Source organism: Salarias fasciatus, unplaced genomic scaffold (assembly GCF_902148845.1).
Source record: "Salarias fasciatus unplaced genomic scaffold, fSalaFa1.1, whole genome shotgun sequence".
Taxonomy (NCBI): domain Eukaryota; kingdom Metazoa; phylum Chordata; class Actinopteri; order Blenniiformes; family Blenniidae; genus Salarias; species Salarias fasciatus.
The window spans coordinates 167839-182500 of NW_021941393.1; the positions used below are offsets into that span (position 1 = coordinate 167839).

General features: G+C 56.2%; 5 protein-coding genes across 6 annotated transcripts in view; 3 read left to right on the top strand and 2 right to left on the bottom strand.

Annotated features, from left to right (window-relative positions):
* Positions 1–63: 63 nt before the first annotated feature.
* mrpl55 (mitochondrial ribosomal protein L55) lies at positions 64–1173 on the top strand. The gene is made up of 3 exons (XM_030087687.1): positions 64–234; positions 452–611; positions 864–1173. Exons 1-3 carry the CDS (start codon positions 191–193, stop codon positions 1029–1031), a joined length of 372 nt encoding a protein of 123 aa, XP_029943547.1. The 5' UTR covers positions 64–190; the 3' UTR covers positions 1032–1173.
* Positions 1174–1349: 176 nt separating this feature from the next.
* ndufa11 (NADH:ubiquinone oxidoreductase subunit A11) lies at positions 1350–2794 on the top strand. Its single transcript, XM_030087686.1, has 4 exons — positions 1350–1494; positions 2147–2239; positions 2429–2551; positions 2634–2794. Exons 1-4 carry the CDS (start codon positions 1416–1418, stop codon positions 2744–2746), a joined length of 408 nt encoding a protein of 135 aa, XP_029943546.1. The 5' UTR covers positions 1350–1415; the 3' UTR covers positions 2747–2794.
* A 46-nt stretch (positions 2795–2840) lies between these two features.
* LOC115385609 (desmoglein-2-like) overlaps positions 2841–14662 on the top strand; it is an 18909-nt gene continuing 7087 nt past the window's right edge. Inside the window, exons 1-11 of one of the 2 annotated variants that reach the window (XM_030087680.1) lie at positions 2841–3347; positions 3420–3580; positions 3653–3787; positions 3866–4051; positions 4160–4572; positions 4654–4796; positions 4881–5102; positions 5249–5491; positions 5577–5707; positions 5785–6036; positions 6137–6383. In XM_030087680.1, the coding sequence (XP_029943540.1) occupies positions 2915–3347; positions 3420–3580; positions 3653–3787; positions 3866–4051; positions 4160–4572; positions 4654–4796; positions 4881–5102; positions 5249–5491; positions 5577–5707; positions 5785–6036; positions 6137–6383 (2566 nt within the window). In that variant the 5' untranslated portion in view covers positions 2841–2914. Of the gene's footprint in view, positions 3348–3419; positions 3581–3652; positions 3788–3865; positions 4052–4159; positions 4573–4653; positions 4797–4880; positions 5103–5248; positions 5492–5576; positions 5708–5784; positions 6037–6136; positions 6886–14662 lie in introns of those variants that run through there. The other variant, XM_030087679.1, reaches the window with a different exon arrangement.
* Positions 7584–13101, bottom strand: LOC115385608 (desmoglein-2-like). Its single transcript, XM_030087678.1, has 15 exons — positions 12544–13101; positions 12251–12358; positions 12008–12163; positions 11790–11931; positions 11553–11713; positions 11345–11479; positions 11081–11266; positions 10552–10970; positions 10326–10468; positions 10020–10241; positions 9629–9871; positions 9410–9540; positions 8968–9285; positions 8224–8881; positions 7584–8139 (listed from the first exon to the last, which is right to left on the bottom strand). Exons 1-15 carry the CDS (start codon positions 12586–12588, stop codon positions 7721–7723), a joined length of 3486 nt encoding a protein of 1161 aa, XP_029943538.1. The 5' UTR covers positions 12589–13101; the 3' UTR covers positions 7584–7720.
* The window catches only part of LOC115385607 (desmoglein-4-like), a 20166-nt gene continuing 18786 nt past the window's right edge, over positions 13283–14662 (bottom strand). Inside the window, exon 12 of the mRNA XM_030087677.1 lies at positions 13283–13731. Coding sequence (XP_029943537.1) covers positions 13710–13731 — 22 coding nt within the window. The 3' untranslated portion in view covers positions 13283–13709. The remainder of the gene's footprint in view (positions 13732–14662) is intronic.

The window sequence follows — 14662 nt, forward strand, 5'->3', positions numbered from 1 at the left end:
CAAGGTTTAAGTTTCGCGATTTAACTGCAAAAGACCGCCTTGAGGGACCGGAACCTTTCTAGTCAAGCCCTCCGTTTCTAGTCGGCGGACTCATCCCACCTTGGAGAAGAAACGTGAAGGATTTTTAGCGATTTATCGTGGGTTGTGCGTTGTTTTCGGTTCGCATTGCGTCCCGGATTTAATAGTTGTCATGTCTTTGACGGCGGCGTGCGCTGGATCCGTCAGATTATCCAGGTGAGATCCCCGAAAACACCTTAAAAGACGTAAAAGTTGACTGTATTTATTTATTTATTTATTTTTTTAATACATACAGCGAGTGTGTCAACCTGGAAAATGACGAATTACTACAGTAAATAAGTATTTATTCAGGCGGACTGTGGTTTTAAGGTGGAATGAAGTTGGGTTTTTAAGGCGGAAATGTGTGGGTTTCCCCCCCCCCCCCCCCTCGCAGCCGCCTCTGCGTCCTCATCCCGGCGCGGTCCAACTCGAACCGCTCGTCTCTGGCCTGCTGCGGACGCCCCCGGTTCGAGCGTCTGTACCGGGCCCTCCTGGTCCGCCCGGACGGCTCCACGGTCCACGTCCGGCATCCAGAACCCCGGAGGATCCTGACGGTGAGCGCTTCTTTTTAGCTTATTTTACCCACTGACGTCATAGACGTCAGACGCTGCTGTGGACGGGGAGCCGACGTGCCTGCTCGGCGGCCATCTTGGAGGGGTATACCTCGCTTCCTCAGCACATTATGTCTCGTTATATATGTATAAAATACTATTATAATATGATAATGCGATATAATAACGATGATCATAATTTTACAGTTATTACTGTGGCGGTCTGATCATCATCGCTGCGTTTTTTCCCCGCAGATCCCGGTGGACCCGGCGTCGCTGTCGGACGAGGAGCGCCGCGCCAGGCAGAAGAAGAAGAGGGACGGCACGAGAGCGAGGGCGGAGGCGGAGGCGTCCCGCGGCGGCTACGACGACGACGACGACTTCCGGGCGGACGCGTACCAAAACATGTGGAGGAAGAAATGAGCTGCAGCTGCCGCTGTTTCAATAAAAATCTGGAAAAAACAAAACAAAAAACACTTTTCTGCTTTTGTCTATTTTAAATTTCCAAACATTTGAAGTCTGTTTTTGTTTGCTCATTGACTATTTCTTTTTTCGTGCTTTTTTTATTCCAAACAGCAGATTTTTTTATTATTATTATTATTTTTTTTTTTTTTTTTTTACAATATTTAAGTTAATATACGGCAATTTGTAAATAAATAAGTCAAATAAAAGAAAATTTCCCATATTTTGTGGGTTTTTTTTTTTTTTTTTTTTTACCTGGGATTCCTCTTCCGGCACAGACCGGAAGTGAAGCCCTTGTGTCGCGGCTTTCTCGCGGGATTTCCGCGCGTGTCCTTCATCGCAGACATGGGCTACTGGGACCTGCCGGAGGGCACCGACTGCGTGCAGAAGACCTGGATCACCACCAAACTGGCCACCGCTCTGGGTACGGAACCGCCGACAGAACCGCCCCGGAACGGAACGGAACCGGGCGTCTGGTCTGTTGCGGTGTTTCGGTTCCACTGGGTTCCCCGTCAGCTGGTCCCTGTAGCGTCCCGTCGTCACCGCTCGCGACGGCGGATTTTTTTTTTTTTTAGAAATCCGACTACTCTGATTAATCTCATTCACCACAAAGTTTCGCGGAGTTTTGAGTCACGCGAAGCAGCGAACGACGGACAGCAAACGGAGCCGGGCACCAGTTAGCAGGGGGACGAGATAGTCCATAACACCCACTAGCTTCCGCTCGTCTCCTTTGGGTTTTTGAATCCAGTTTTCTAAATCTCACGATGGTTTAACGCTTTTCTGCAGCTGCGGCTCTCAAATTAGTATTTATACTTTTAATTATACATATTTATTATTTATTTACATGCTCATATATGCATTTAAGGCTCGTGGTTAAAGAAGTGAAACGGCTACAAACCATAGACTGTATACAAAAGTGGGCATAACTTATGTGACGTCACCAGTAGCGTTGTGAGGATTTGAGCAGGGCGTCGCCATCTTGAAGACTCGAAACCGGATGTTTACGCTGTTCATACTCGCTGTTGGGTTCTGAAAAAGCCGCAACGCTAACGCTGGCGCCTGTCTTCCTGTTCCAGGCCTGGTGGGCTCGGCCTATCACATCGTGGCGTTCCAGCCCGACTCGGTGCTCGCGGCGGCGCAGCGCGCCGCTAGCGCCACCGCCACCATGGGTGAGTAGCGCCGCCTGGATGACGAGCTCAGCGGTTTGCTCGTGGGAATCTTCAGAATCCTGCTTTCCGCGCAGGCGCGACGCCTCAAAAACAATTCCCCTAGCTCAATGCTAACGCCTATGGGAAAACCCATTGACACGCTAGCAGTTGACGATTGCTGGGGGGGGGGGTTTGTGCTTGTCCCGACAGCCGCGCTGGGGGCCGTGTTCGGGATGACGACGTGCCTCAGCGCGCAGGCCCGCGACGCCCCGGACGACCCCGTCAACTACTTCATCGGCGGGTGTTCCTCAGGGATCCTGCTGGGGGCCCGCAGTGAGTAGCTAGCCGACAGAAGCTAACTTGCTAATCCCAGACTAGCTGAATGCTAATAGTGTGTTGTTTTTTTTTTTTCCAGCCCACAGCGCGGTCACCGGGACGTCCGCCTGCCTCGGGTTGGGAACCCTGGCGTTCTTCACCAAAGTGGGGAAGATGGAGGGGTGGAACGTCAGCGCGCCGCCGCGGCTCTAGCTCGTTGTGTAAAGTATTTAAAGTGTAATAAAAACTGTGTGAAACCTGCCTGGAGTCTGATCCGTGATTGGTTGAGAGGAGGGATTGGAGGGGAGGCTCCTCCCACTTGATAAATAAATCCCAGGATTCCCTCCGAGCCGCCTCACTCTGGAGTTCCGCGGCGTTCCCATGATTCCCGGGCGTGTGTGCGCGCGGCTGCTCGCTGTGGTGAGTCTCGTAAGCGTTCCAGAGAGCGCGCCAGCTAATCCCGCCGCGCCGAATGTGACGAGCGTGCGAGTGTCACCGCTTCCCGTTCCACGTCTTCGTGGTGAACGGCAGCAGCGGACACATCCGGCTCACCGGGAAGCTGGACCGGGAGCGCGCCGCGGAATACATGGCGAGTTCTTACGGGAGCCTTTTCCAAGAAAGCCTGCGATAACCCGCTTCCTGAACCACCGCAACGTTTGCTCGCGCGCGCAGCTGTTCGGCGCCGCCACGTTCCGGAACGGGACTCTGGCGGAGGACAACATCGCCATCCCCTTCAAGGTGGCGGACGAGAACGACAACGCCCCGGTGTTCTCCGAGGGAGTAGCGGTAGAAGTGGAGGAGCTCAGTCCCGCAGGTGCGCCTGTTGGCACGTCGCAGCGTTAGCACGTCAGCCAAAGTTGCTATCGGTCTTAGCTGTTTGTCGCAGGCGCGTTTGTCGGTAAAGTCAACGCCAGCGATGCTGACGAGCCGGGAAACGAAAACTCTGAGGTCGCGTACTCCCTGCTGAGCCAGGACCCGCCCGGGGACATGTTCTACCTGAAGAAAGACGGAACGCTCCACGTCAAGAAACCTCTGCTGGACCGAGAGGTAACCGGGACCGTTTCCCTTACTTTTTTAGCCATTGTTAGCATTAAGCGTAGCGTTTGTTGTGGTTTCCAGGCGGAGGATCGGTACGTTCTGGTGGTGAAAGGTCAGGATCTGAACGGGCAAGTCGGCGGGAGGAGCGGAACCGGAACCGTGACCGTCCACGTGCGAGACGTCAACGACAACGTTCCCACTCTGGAGAAAGAGCAGGTAAGGTCGGCGTTCGGAACGCTCGTCCCGAGACTAAACGCTTTTCCGCGCTGAATGCGCGGCTCGGGTTTGTCGCAGTATGAAGGAACCGTCGAGGAGAACACTCGGGGCGTCGAGGTGATGCGGATCAAAGCCCAAGACCTGGACCTGGAGGGGACGGAGAACTGGGACGCCGTCTTCGACATCGTCAAAGGAAACGAGGCCGGCTACTTCAGCATTACAACTGACCCCAAAACCAACGAGGGCATCCTCATGCTGGACAAGGTGGGTCTGCTAGCAGTTAGCCACCTACCTTTAACTGCTGCTAGCTGCTGTTAGCATGTTTTGTTGTTGTTGTTGTTGTTGTTGTTGTTGTTGTTGTTGTTTTTCAAGCCGGTGGACTATGAGGATGTGAAGGACCTGCAGCTTGGGCTCATTGTGAAGAACAAGGCGCCTCCACATGGAGGAGGAAGTGCTGGAGGAGGAACAGGAAGTGCTGGAGGAGGAGCAGGAAGTGCTGGAGGAGGAGCAGGAAGTGGTGCTGGAGGAGGAGCAGGAAGTGGTGCAGGAGGAGGAACAGGAAGTGGTGCTGGAGGTGGACCGGAACTGTCAGTGCAAGGTACAAAGGCCTTTAAAACATACCCCATCAACATCAAAGTGAAGAACCAGCCCGAGGGTCCCCGGTTCGATCCCAAAGTCAAAGCCATCCCCGTCTCCGAGGGCGGATCCAGCATCAACTTCCAGGACGTCATCGCCAAATACCCGGCCATCGACGGAGACACTCTGAAACCGGCGGAGAACGTCAGGTCAGCATCTGGGCGCCGCCGGGTTAGCTTAGCCTGGCTTCCCGTCAGGAAGTGACACGGTTCTGTGGCGTTCCCCTGCAGGTACGCCAAAGGTTTTGATCCTGACAGCTGGCTGACCATCGACCCCAAAACAGCCGAGATCCGTCTGAACAAGATGCCTGACAGAGAGTCTCCGTTTCTGGTCAACGGAACGTACTTCGCTCAAGTTCTCTGCATCTCCGAAGGTCCGACCGGCACTTAAAGGTTCTGCGGCGTTCTCCTGTTGACATGCCGAAGGCTGGAAGCTGTTCTCCCGTGTTCTCCTGCAGACATGCCGGGTAAAACGGCCACGGGGACCGTCGCCATCCAGGTGGAGGACCTGAACGACCACTGCCCCACCCTGACCAGTAGCGTCCGCACTCTGTGCACCGACGACAACGCCGTGCTGGTGAACGCCGCCGACCAGGACGGAGAGCCCAACGGGCCGCCGTTCGAGTTCACGCTGGTCCCAGAAGGAACCAAAGGGAAGTGGCAGGTGGAGCACCTCAACGGTGAGGAGAGAACAACACCGCTCGCCTTCTTACTTGAGTCCGCCACCCAGACCCGGTCTGCAACATTCCTGGCTGGGGCCCGCCAAATTAGGAAATCTACCTTGTGTTCTCTAAACTGTTCTTGATTTCCATTCCTTTGCCATCAGACACGGCGGCCATCTTGAGAGCCCAGGAGGCCTTGTGGCCCGGGCCCCACCCGGTGGAGTTGCTGGTGAAGGACCAGCAAGGCGAGTTCTGCCCAGAACCGCAGAAAGTCACCGTGGAGGTTTGCACCTGCGAGGATGGAGTGAACTGCGGGAAACAAGGCACTCAGGGTGGGGTGACCAAATCGTCCTCGTTGGGACCCGCCGGCATCGGGCTGCTGCTGCTCGGCCTCCTGCTGCTGCTGCGTAAGAAGCTAACGCTATAGCGCACTCGCCAGGTCAGGGGGCGGGGGGGCAGAACGGCGGCTAACGCCTCGGCGTTGTCTTCCAGTGGCTCCTCTGCTGCTGCTCTTCTGCCGGTGCGGGGGGGCGGCGGGGTTCCCCGACCTCTTCACCGAGATGCCGTTCGACACCAAGTCGCACCTCATCAACTACCACACCGAGCGGCAGGGCGAGAACACGGTGAGACGCGCCGGCTGCCGTAACTTTGCGTTCATTCAGTTCATCACAGTATTTTTTTACCCCCCCACCACCACCAGGACTTGCCCACCACGAACCTGCCCTCCCCAGTGGAGGCGGAGCCTCCGCGGATGGGTGGCGCACCGAGGGGATTGGCGGCGGCGGCGCCCGGGCGAGGCTTTGGCTCCGGATCGTTCGGGCTCGGGACGAGCTGGGCCAACGGCGAGGTGTTCTCAAGCGACCGCAGAGACGAGACCTGGGGGTCAAACCAGTGGCTCACTTACCACAACATGGCCCTGCCAGACCACCTGCTGGGGCAATATTACAACCAGGTGAGGGCAACTCTGTTAGCTCTTAGCACTGCTCGCCGTTGTGGACATCCCAGCTGGTTTCCTGGTCAGGTAACGGGATGTTGCCCCCCCCCCCCGCCAGGTGACCAGAGGTGGGGAGGAGCTGGGAGTCAAAGACGGCATGTTGGTGTACGACTTCGAGGGTCGAGGCTCCCCCGCCGGCTCCGTCAGCTGCGGCAGCCTCCTGGAGAGCCAGAACGACCTCCACTTCCTGGACGACCTGGGACCCAAGTTCAAGACCCTGGCCGAGGTGTGCGGCGGCCAGAAGACCCCCGAGGAGCCGGCGGTGCCCGCTCCTCTGCCTCGCGCCCCCCCGCCACAGCCGCCGCCACAACCCGCCATCTCCAGAGTGGAGCGCTCGACGGTCCGAGAGTCCACGGAGCTGTCGGCGGTCCGGGGGTCCACGGAGCGCTCCGAGTCGGTGACGAGGAGCGGCGGCGCCGCGGTTCGAACCCAGAGCGTTGCCCTGCCTCAGCAGCAGCCCCCCATCTACTACACCGCCCCCCCGGCGGTGCAGCCCGTGCACTACGTGGTCCAACCGCAGGTCCAGAGCACCCTGCTGCTCGCCCAGGCTCCGCCCACCAACCTGGTCCTGGTCCAGGATGCCCCGGCCAGACCCCCCAACGGCTCCCAGACCATGATGGTGGTGGAAGGCAGGGTCCCCTCAGGGACCGTCAAGGTGCTGAAAGGGGGTCTGGTTCAAGGGGGGGCCCTCCAGAGAGTGGTGGTCTTGGGCTCCCAGACCCGAAAGACCACCCGAGCCACTCAGACCTGAATCTGTTCCAGACTGTTGCTTTTCTTCTTCTACTGCTATTATTGTTTGGAACCAATAAAGACAAGTTAAATAAACATTGTCTTGTTTTTGTTGCTATTATTGTGAAAATCAAAAATAATCAAAAAGACCTTGGTTAAAAAAAAAAAAAAAAAAAAAATCTATATGATTCATCAGATTCTACAGTTCTGCAATTTCTTTTAGCGACTTCAAGATTCAAGAAAAGTCGGGTGATTGGTGAAAATCTCACTGTTCGCAGACGATGCTCTCTTATTGATCTAGAAAGCTGCTCTTGTACAGGTACCTCGGGTAAGACCTGGTGGAAGTGCTCTGCTCACATCGGGCTTATTATCCCTCCCTGCAACTAATTATTAGTGACCACGCCGCCGCCATCCTGATGTGGGCGGGGCATCCGCGCCTGCAACAGCCGCGGCGCAACTCGAATATGCTTAGACGCTTTCAAATATTCAGAATATTTATTGTAACACGTTGTACCGCTAATTTCCCGACGGGAAACTCGCTCGCTCTTAACCAGACTTACCAGAGGGCGCGGTAAGTGTTCCCAATATGGATCTGGAGAGCTGTAGTTCTTCACAATGCCCGCTAGGGGGAGCCACAGCTAATGTTTTGCAAGGAATGTGGACGGTGGGCAGAGAACCCTGGGTGCTGGACTGGGTTTGATTGATTGCTTCTTGTGGACTCGGGAGTTCCTGTGAAAGTTAAAATGTTAATAAAATGTAAAAAAAACCATCCTGAGTGGAGTATTTCAGATTTCTTTATTGGTTCCAAAAAAATACAGTAGAAGAAGAAGAAGGAAATAAAAAAAAGCCCGGAACGTGAAGTAAAAAGCATCCCTTCACCACTGGAAGCGGCCCGGAAAAGTCTGGAAAACACTCAGCGGGGGGCGGAGGTCAGGGTGCTGCTGGTCCGGGTGGTTCGGGTGGTCTTTCGGGTCTGGGAGCCCCCGCCCGGGTTCATCCCCCCCCCGCCGCCGCCGCCGCTGCCGCCGCCGCTGCTGCTGCTGCTCGACTCCATCACCACCATTCTCTGGGGGCCGGAAAGGGTCCCCCCCTGAATCAGACCCCCTGACTGGAGGGTCCCCCCCTGAATCAGACCCCCTGACTGGAGGGTCCCCCCCTGAATCAGACCCCCTGACTGGAGGGTCCCCCCCTGAATCAGACCCCCTGACTGAAGGGTCCCGCCTTGAATCAGACCCCCTGACTGGAGGGTCCCGCCTTGAATCAGACCCCCTGACTGAAGGGTCCCCCCCTGAATCAGACCCCCTGACTGAAGGGTCCCGCCTTGAATCAGACCCCCTGACTGGAGGGCCCCCCCGTGAATCAGACCCCCTGACTGGAGGGTCCCTCCTTGAACAATGGTCCCCCCTTGAATCAGACCCCCTGATTGGAGGGCCCCCCCTTGAACCAGACCCCCTTTCAGCACCTTGACGCTCCCCGAGGGGACCCTGCCTTCCACCACCATCATGGTCTGGGAGCCGTGGGGGGGTCCGGCCGGGGCGTCCTGGACCAGGACCAGGTTGGTGGGCGGAGCCTGGGCGAGCAGCAGGGTGCTCTGGACCTGCGGTTGGACCACGTAGTGCATGGGCTGCACCACCGCCGGGGGGGCGGCGTAGTAGATGGGGGGCTGCTGCTGCTGAGGCAGGACAACGCTCTGGGTTCGAACCGCGGCGCCGCCGCTCCGAGTCACCGACTCGGAGCGCTCCGTGGACCCCCGGACCGCCGACAGCTCCGTGGACCCCCGGACCGTCGACAGCTCCGTGGACCCCCGGACCGTCGAGCGCTCCACTCTGGTGACGGCGGGCTGCGGCGGCGGCGGCTGTGGCGGGGGGGCGCGAGGCTCCTCGGGGGTCTTCTGGCCGCCGCACACCTCGGCCAGGGTCTTGAACTTGGGACCCAGGTCGTCCAGGAAGTGGAGGTCATCCCGGCTCTCCAGGAGGCTGCTGCAGCTGACGGAGCCGGCGGGGGAGCCTCGACCCTCGAAGTCGTACACCAACATGCCGTCTTTGACTGCCAGCTCCTCCCCTCCTCTGGTCACCTGGGGGGGGGGGGCCACAACATCCCGTTACCTGACCAGGAAACCGGCTGGGATGTCCACAACGGCTAGCAGGTCGCTAGGTGTACCTGGTCGTAGTACTGCTGCAGGAAGTGGTCCGGCAACGCCATGCCGTCAAAGATCCCGCCCCCTCCTCCGCTCTGGAAGTCGGAGTAGAAGGCGCTGCCGCCGCCGCCGCCGCCGCTCCGCTGGTTCATCTCCCAGAATCCTTCCCTGTAGCCTCCGGAAACGCCCTCCTGGTAGGCGCCCACGTTCATCCCGCTCAGCGAGGGCGCTCCCTGCAGGAAGTCGGCGGCCTGGGCGGCGGCCACCTCCTGCGCGGCCGCGCCCATGCGAATACCGCCGCCGTCCACTTGCTGCGCCGGCAGGTTGAGCAGGGGAACCTCCTGCCGTTTCGGAAAGATGACCGGTGGCGATTAGTTGGAGAGTCGAGGAGGAGTTGAGGGAGTGCCTCAACTCTTCGACAACTTTCAGGTCAAAAGGAAAAGGTTGGCAGCCGGCGCCTCTCACCGTGTTCTCGCCCTGCCGCTCGGTGTGGTAGTTGATGAGGTGCGACTTGGTGTCGAACGGCATCTCGGTGAAGAGGTCGGGGAACCCCGCCGCCCCCCCGCACCGGCAGAAGAGCAGCAGCAGAGGAGCCACTGGAAGACAAGGCCGAGGCGTTAGCCGCCGGCCGTTCTGCCTCCCCCCCCCCCCCCTAGCGAGCGCGCTATAGCGTTAGCTTCTTACGCAGCAGCAGCAGGAGGCCGAGCAGCAGCAGCCCGATGCCGGCGGGTCCCAGCGAGGACGATTTGGTCACCTGACCCTGAGCGCCTCGTTTCCCGCAGTTCACTCCGTCCTCGCAGGTGCAAACCACCACGGTGACTTTCTGCGGTTCCGGGCAGAACTCGCCTTGCTGGTCCTTCACCAGAAACTCCACCCGGTAGGGCCCGGGCCACAAGGTCTCCTGGGCTCTCAAGATGGCCGCCGTGTCTGATGGCAAAGGAATGGAACATCAAGAACAGTTTAGAGAACACAAGGTCGATTGCCTAATTTGGCGGGGCCCCAGCCAGGAATGCTGCAGACCGGGTCTGGGCGGCGGACTCAAGTCAGAAGGCGAGCGGTGTTGTTCTCTCCTCACCGTTGAGGTGCTCCACCTGCCACTTCCCTTCAGTTCCTCCTGGGACCAGCGTGAACTCGAACGGCGGCCCGTTGGGCTCTCCGTCCTGGTCGGCGGCGTTCACCACCACGGCGTTGTCGCTGGTGCACAGGTTGCGGAAGCTACTGGTCAGCGTGGGGCAGTGGTCGTTCAGGTCCTCCACCTGGATGGCGACGGTCCCCGTGGCCGTTTTACCCGGCATGTCTGCGGGAGAACACGGGAGAAGAGCTTCCAGCCTTCGGCACGTCAACAGGAGAACGCCGCAGAACCTTTAAGCGCGGGACGGACCTTCGGAGATGCAGAGAACTTGAGCGAAGTACGTTCCGTTGACCAGAAACGGAGACTCTCTGTCAGGCATCTTGTTCAGACGGATCTCGGCTGTTTTGGGGTCGATGGTCAGCCAGCTATCAGGATCCAAACCTTTGGCGTACCTGCAGGGGAACGCGACAGAACCGCGTCACTTCCCGACGGGAAGCCAGGCCAAGCTAACCCCCGGCGGCGCCCAGATGCTGACCTGACGTTCTCCGCCGGTTTCAGAGTGTCTCCGTCGATGGCCGGGTATTTGGCGATGACGTCCTGGAAGTTGATGCTGGCTCCGCCCTCGGAGACGGGGATGGCTTTGACTTTGGGATCGAACCGGGGACCCTCGGGCTGGTTCTTCACTTTGATGTTGATGGGGTACGTTTTGTAGCTTGTTGTGCTTTGCCAGGACGATCCACTGCTGCTGCTTCCGCCGCCGCCGCCGCTGCCTCCGCCGCCTCCGCCGCCGCCGCCACCGCCTCCGCCGCCGCCGCCTCCCCCACCTCCGCCTCCTCCCCCGCCTCCAAAACCGATACCAGCTCCGCTCCCAGATGCTCCCGAACCGTACGGCGGCGCCTTGTTCCTCACGGTCAGACCCAGGTCCAGGTTCTTCACGTCCTCGTAGTCCACGGCCTGAACGAGAAGCGACGTCAGCAGCCTGAATCATGCTACATGCTCACAAAGCGGCTACATTCGGCTAGCGGCAGCTAAAGCTAAAGGTGGCTAACTGCTAGCAGACCCACCTTGTCCAGCATGAGGACGCCCTCGTTGGTTTTGGGGTCAGTCGTAATGCTGAAGTAGCCGGCCTCGTTTCCTTTGACGATGTCGAAGACGGCGTCCCAGTTCTCCGTCCCCTCCAGGTCCAGGTCTTGGGCTTTGATCCGCATCACCTCCACGCCCTTAACGTTCTCATCGATGGTTCCGTCGTACTGCAACAAACCCGAGCCGCGCGTTCAGCGCGGAAGCGTTTTTTGTCTCGGGACGAGCGTTCCGAACGCCGACCTCACCTGCTCTTTCTCCAGAGTGGGAACGTTGTCGTTGACGTCTCGCACGTTGATGGTCACGGTTCCGGTTCCGCTCCTCCCGCCGGCTTGCCCGTTCAGGTCCTGACCTTTCACCACCAGAACGTACCGATCCTCCGCCTGGAACCAAAACAAACGCTACGCTAGTCCTGCATTTTGTTACGCTAATGTAGCGGACGATGCCAACAGCTACCTCTCGGTCCAGGACGGGTTTTTTCACGCAGATCGTTCCGTCGGTCCTCATGAGGAACATGTCGTTGTTGGGTCTCTGCTCCACGATGGAATAAGCTATCTGGGAGTTTTTGGTTCCCTTCTCGTCGGCGTCCGTGGCGTTGACCTTCATCACCGTCGTCCCTGGAAGAGATCGGAATTATGCAAGCGCTTCAAGCCCGCGTCGGCCTCGTTTCGCCGCGTCGGCTCGCGCTCGCACCTGCGGGGCTGAGCTCCAGAACGTCAGCGGGCGCCATTTTCCCAAAGACTGGATCGTTGTCGTTTTCGTCCACGACCTTGATCCGGATGTCGATGTTTTTCTCGGCCAGCGTTTGGTTCCGGAAATGGGCGACGCCTGACAGCTGGGAATTTCACGGGGTTGGAAATCATTCCGGGCACCTGAATCCAAATTTCAACGAGATCGCAGTGGGTACTCACGTGGTACGTGTCAATTTTCTCCCGGTCCAGGATTCGGGTCACTCTGATGTACCCGGTTTCGGGTATTACCACGAAGGTGTGGAACGGCTCCCTGTTGGCGCCGACGCCTTCCAGGGAGTACACCATGTTGGTCCCATCGTCGAAATCGGAGCGGATCTGGAAAGCGGGACGGCGGGAAGGAATATGACGGCGGGACCTTTTTAGGGAATCCAGCGCGAGCGGGGTGGCGGTGGGCGTGCTCACCTTGGCGATGTACGGTTGCTTCGTGTAATCTTTGTTTTCCGTCAGGTTTTTCGGAGGAAGGACCCAGTGGCGCTTCTTCCGCACTGGAGCGCCGGCCGAGGCGAAGACCTGGCGGACGGCGAAGACCTCGTCAAGGCACTCGGATAAATCTGTTATTCGACTTTTACGCGTCCACGAGTCTAACGTCTATACGTCTAGTATCTCGTGTCTATGCGTGGAATCGCGTTTCAAACATTCCAGGTCACTGCAGGAAGGACGGAAAAGAACTGTTTTAAAGAGGGGAAAAAACTCACCAGGAGGAGGTTCCACACCACGAACCAGGAAGAGATCCGGATCATGGCCGCGAAGAACCTCCAGAAAGTCCGGAAAATTCCAGATAAAAGTCAAAAAAGCAAAAAACAAAACAAAACAAAAAACAAAACAGTTCCAGCAACGGGAGGAGAGCTCAGGTGTGACGGCTGCTCCGGCTGTTCCAGACAGACTGAACAAAGAGCGTACACACACACACACACACACTCAGAGAGGGAGACACACCTCTCACACACACATACACACACAAAGAGAGACACACCTTGCCCTGGCACACACACAAACACACCTGTCTGTGGTGGAGTCAAGCTAGCGATAGTCAAATGCTAGAAGGATAAAACGGCTGGATAAAGTTGCGTTTTCCCTCATTTCTCGACAGAAAAGTTGCGCCGTCGCCATGGAAACAGGGCACTGGACGCTTGCTGCCAAGCTCAGACCGCTTCGCGCACTGTCGCTAAAAGCGGCTAAACGTGGACGAACGTCTGAAGCAGCTAGCTTATAGCGGCTGCAGCTAGCAAGGCGTTGGTTCATCAAACGGCCGGGCGTGTCCCCCCGTGAGTCACTTTCCTTCACAGAAAAAAAAAACAAAACAAAAAAAAAACGTGTGTGAAACTGTTTGCTGCCGCCGGCGCTTCGCATGTTAGCGCCCGAAAGGATGACTCATCAAGTTTTTATTATTTTTTTTTTTTTTTTGGTTTGTTTTTAGCCTGCATTAAACGTTCGTTTCATGTGTTTTTTTATCTTTTATTGCACGTCAGCGTTGGGTCACTCCGTTTTAGCTTCGCGCTGGTTTTCGGGTAATTTCGCCGTTCGTTTCGGACGCCAGCGGGAAGCCAGCCAAGCTAGCTCCCGAGCTCGGTTGCTGCTTTTCTCTCGAGGCTGAAGAGGTTCCAGACGTGTTCGGGCGCGTCCAGTTCGTCCGGTTTGTTTCAACGCCCGAGACGTGACTCAACACGAGCGGGCGGCTAATCCCGACGCCCGCTGGGCTCGGCGCGGTGAGTCAGCCGCGAGTCACGCCGCAACGTCTCGAGGGCGTCGCCTCGCCGTTGACAGACGACGTGTTTGTCTATCGTAGCTAAAAAATGTGAAGTTTGGAACTGGTCAAATTGTTTTGGAAACCGGTGGGAAACGTCTGCTTTAGCCTCCGCGATCACCTCGCCAAGATGGCGGCACTTCAGACCCATCCATCAAATGTTACCTCACCAAGATGGCGGCACGTTAGGCTAGTCCCTTTATAGTTCACTCGCGGAAACAAGCACCAAAACCGGCACACACACGCTCCTTGGGCATTGCTTTTTTTGTTTTTTTTTTTTTCGATGAAACCCGTTAGCCACCAAAAACGTCACGGCGGCGGCCATTTTGCAAGATGGCCGCCATTTAACGTCCAGTAACACTGCATTTCGCAATAAAAATTGCGCAGGCCTGCACTATTTGAACGATTTTGGTGTCAAATCGTACATTTATCACGGTGTAGAATTCAAATTGCATTATTATCTTTTCCTCCATCGTTATCGCGCCGTCACTGCCGCCGCGCGGAAGCGCGCGGCATCTTATCTCGCAATTACGAGATAAGCTGTTAAGTTCTTTTTTTTTTTTTTCTTTCTTCTGTACTTTCTTTCAATTCAATTTTTCTCCTCAAGTAGTTTCTTTTTTTTTTTTTTTCTGAGAAAAGAGGAATAGTCTGGAGTCTCCCTGCGTTTCATGTGATGAAGATTGAAATTTTCCAGATTGCCGTTTAAAAAGAGAAGAAAAGCGGGAATTGGATGTTTTTCGAAAAGTTTTTTTTTTTTTAATACATTTTTACTTATTCATCTGAAATTAACAAATTAACATTATCCCAAGTTTCTAATTCTACTACTACAATGTCATTAAAAAATGTTGTGTGTGTGTATATATATATATATATATATATATATATATACATATATATATAAATACACACATACATACACATATGTGTGTGCATGTATATATGTATATATATGTGTGTGTATATATATATATATATATACAATGTCATAAAAAAGTGTATATATATACGTGTGTGTATGTATATTTGTATATATATGTGTATGTGTGTATATATATATGTGTGTGTGTGTA

What these genes read in the sequence shown, in the direction of transcription:
- mrpl55 (XM_030087687.1), top strand. Translation starts at nt 191, where the DNA reads ATGTCTTTGACGGCGGCGTGCGCTGGATCCGTCAGATTATCCAG. An exon ending in GGATCCGTCAGATTATCCAG is followed by an intron (nt 235 to 451) that starts GTGAGATCCCCG and finishes CCCCCCTCGCAG; the next exon opens with CCGCCTCTGCGTCCTCATCC. An exon ending in AACCCCGGAGGATCCTGACG is followed by an intron (nt 612 to 863) that starts GTGAGCGCTTCT and finishes TTTTCCCCGCAG; the next exon opens with ATCCCGGTGGACCCGGCGTC.
- ndufa11 (XM_030087686.1), top strand. Translation starts at nt 1,416, where the DNA reads ATGGGCTACTGGGACCTGCCGGAGGGCACCGACTGCGTGCAGAAGACC. An exon ending in CAAACTGGCCACCGCTCTGG is followed by an intron (nt 1,495 to 2,146) that starts GTACGGAACCGC and finishes TTCCTGTTCCAG; the next exon opens with GCCTGGTGGGCTCGGCCTAT. An exon ending in GATCCTGCTGGGGGCCCGCA is followed by an intron (nt 2,552 to 2,633) that starts GTGAGTAGCTAG and finishes TTTTTTTTCCAG; the next exon opens with CCCACAGCGCGGTCACCGGG.
- LOC115385608 (XM_030087678.1), bottom strand. Translation starts at nt 12,588, where the DNA reads ATGATCCGGATCTCTTCCTGGTTCGTGGTGTGGAACCTCCTCCTG. An exon ending in GCGTCCTCATGCTGGACAAG is followed by an intron (nt 10,971 to 11,080) that starts GTGGGTCTGCTA and finishes CTTCTCGTTCAG; the next exon opens with GCCGTGGACTACGAGGACGT. An exon ending in AAACCGGCGGAGAACGTCAG is followed by an intron (nt 10,469 to 10,551) that starts GTCAGCATCTGG and finishes GTTCCCCTGCAG; the next exon opens with GTACGCCAAAGGTTTGGATC.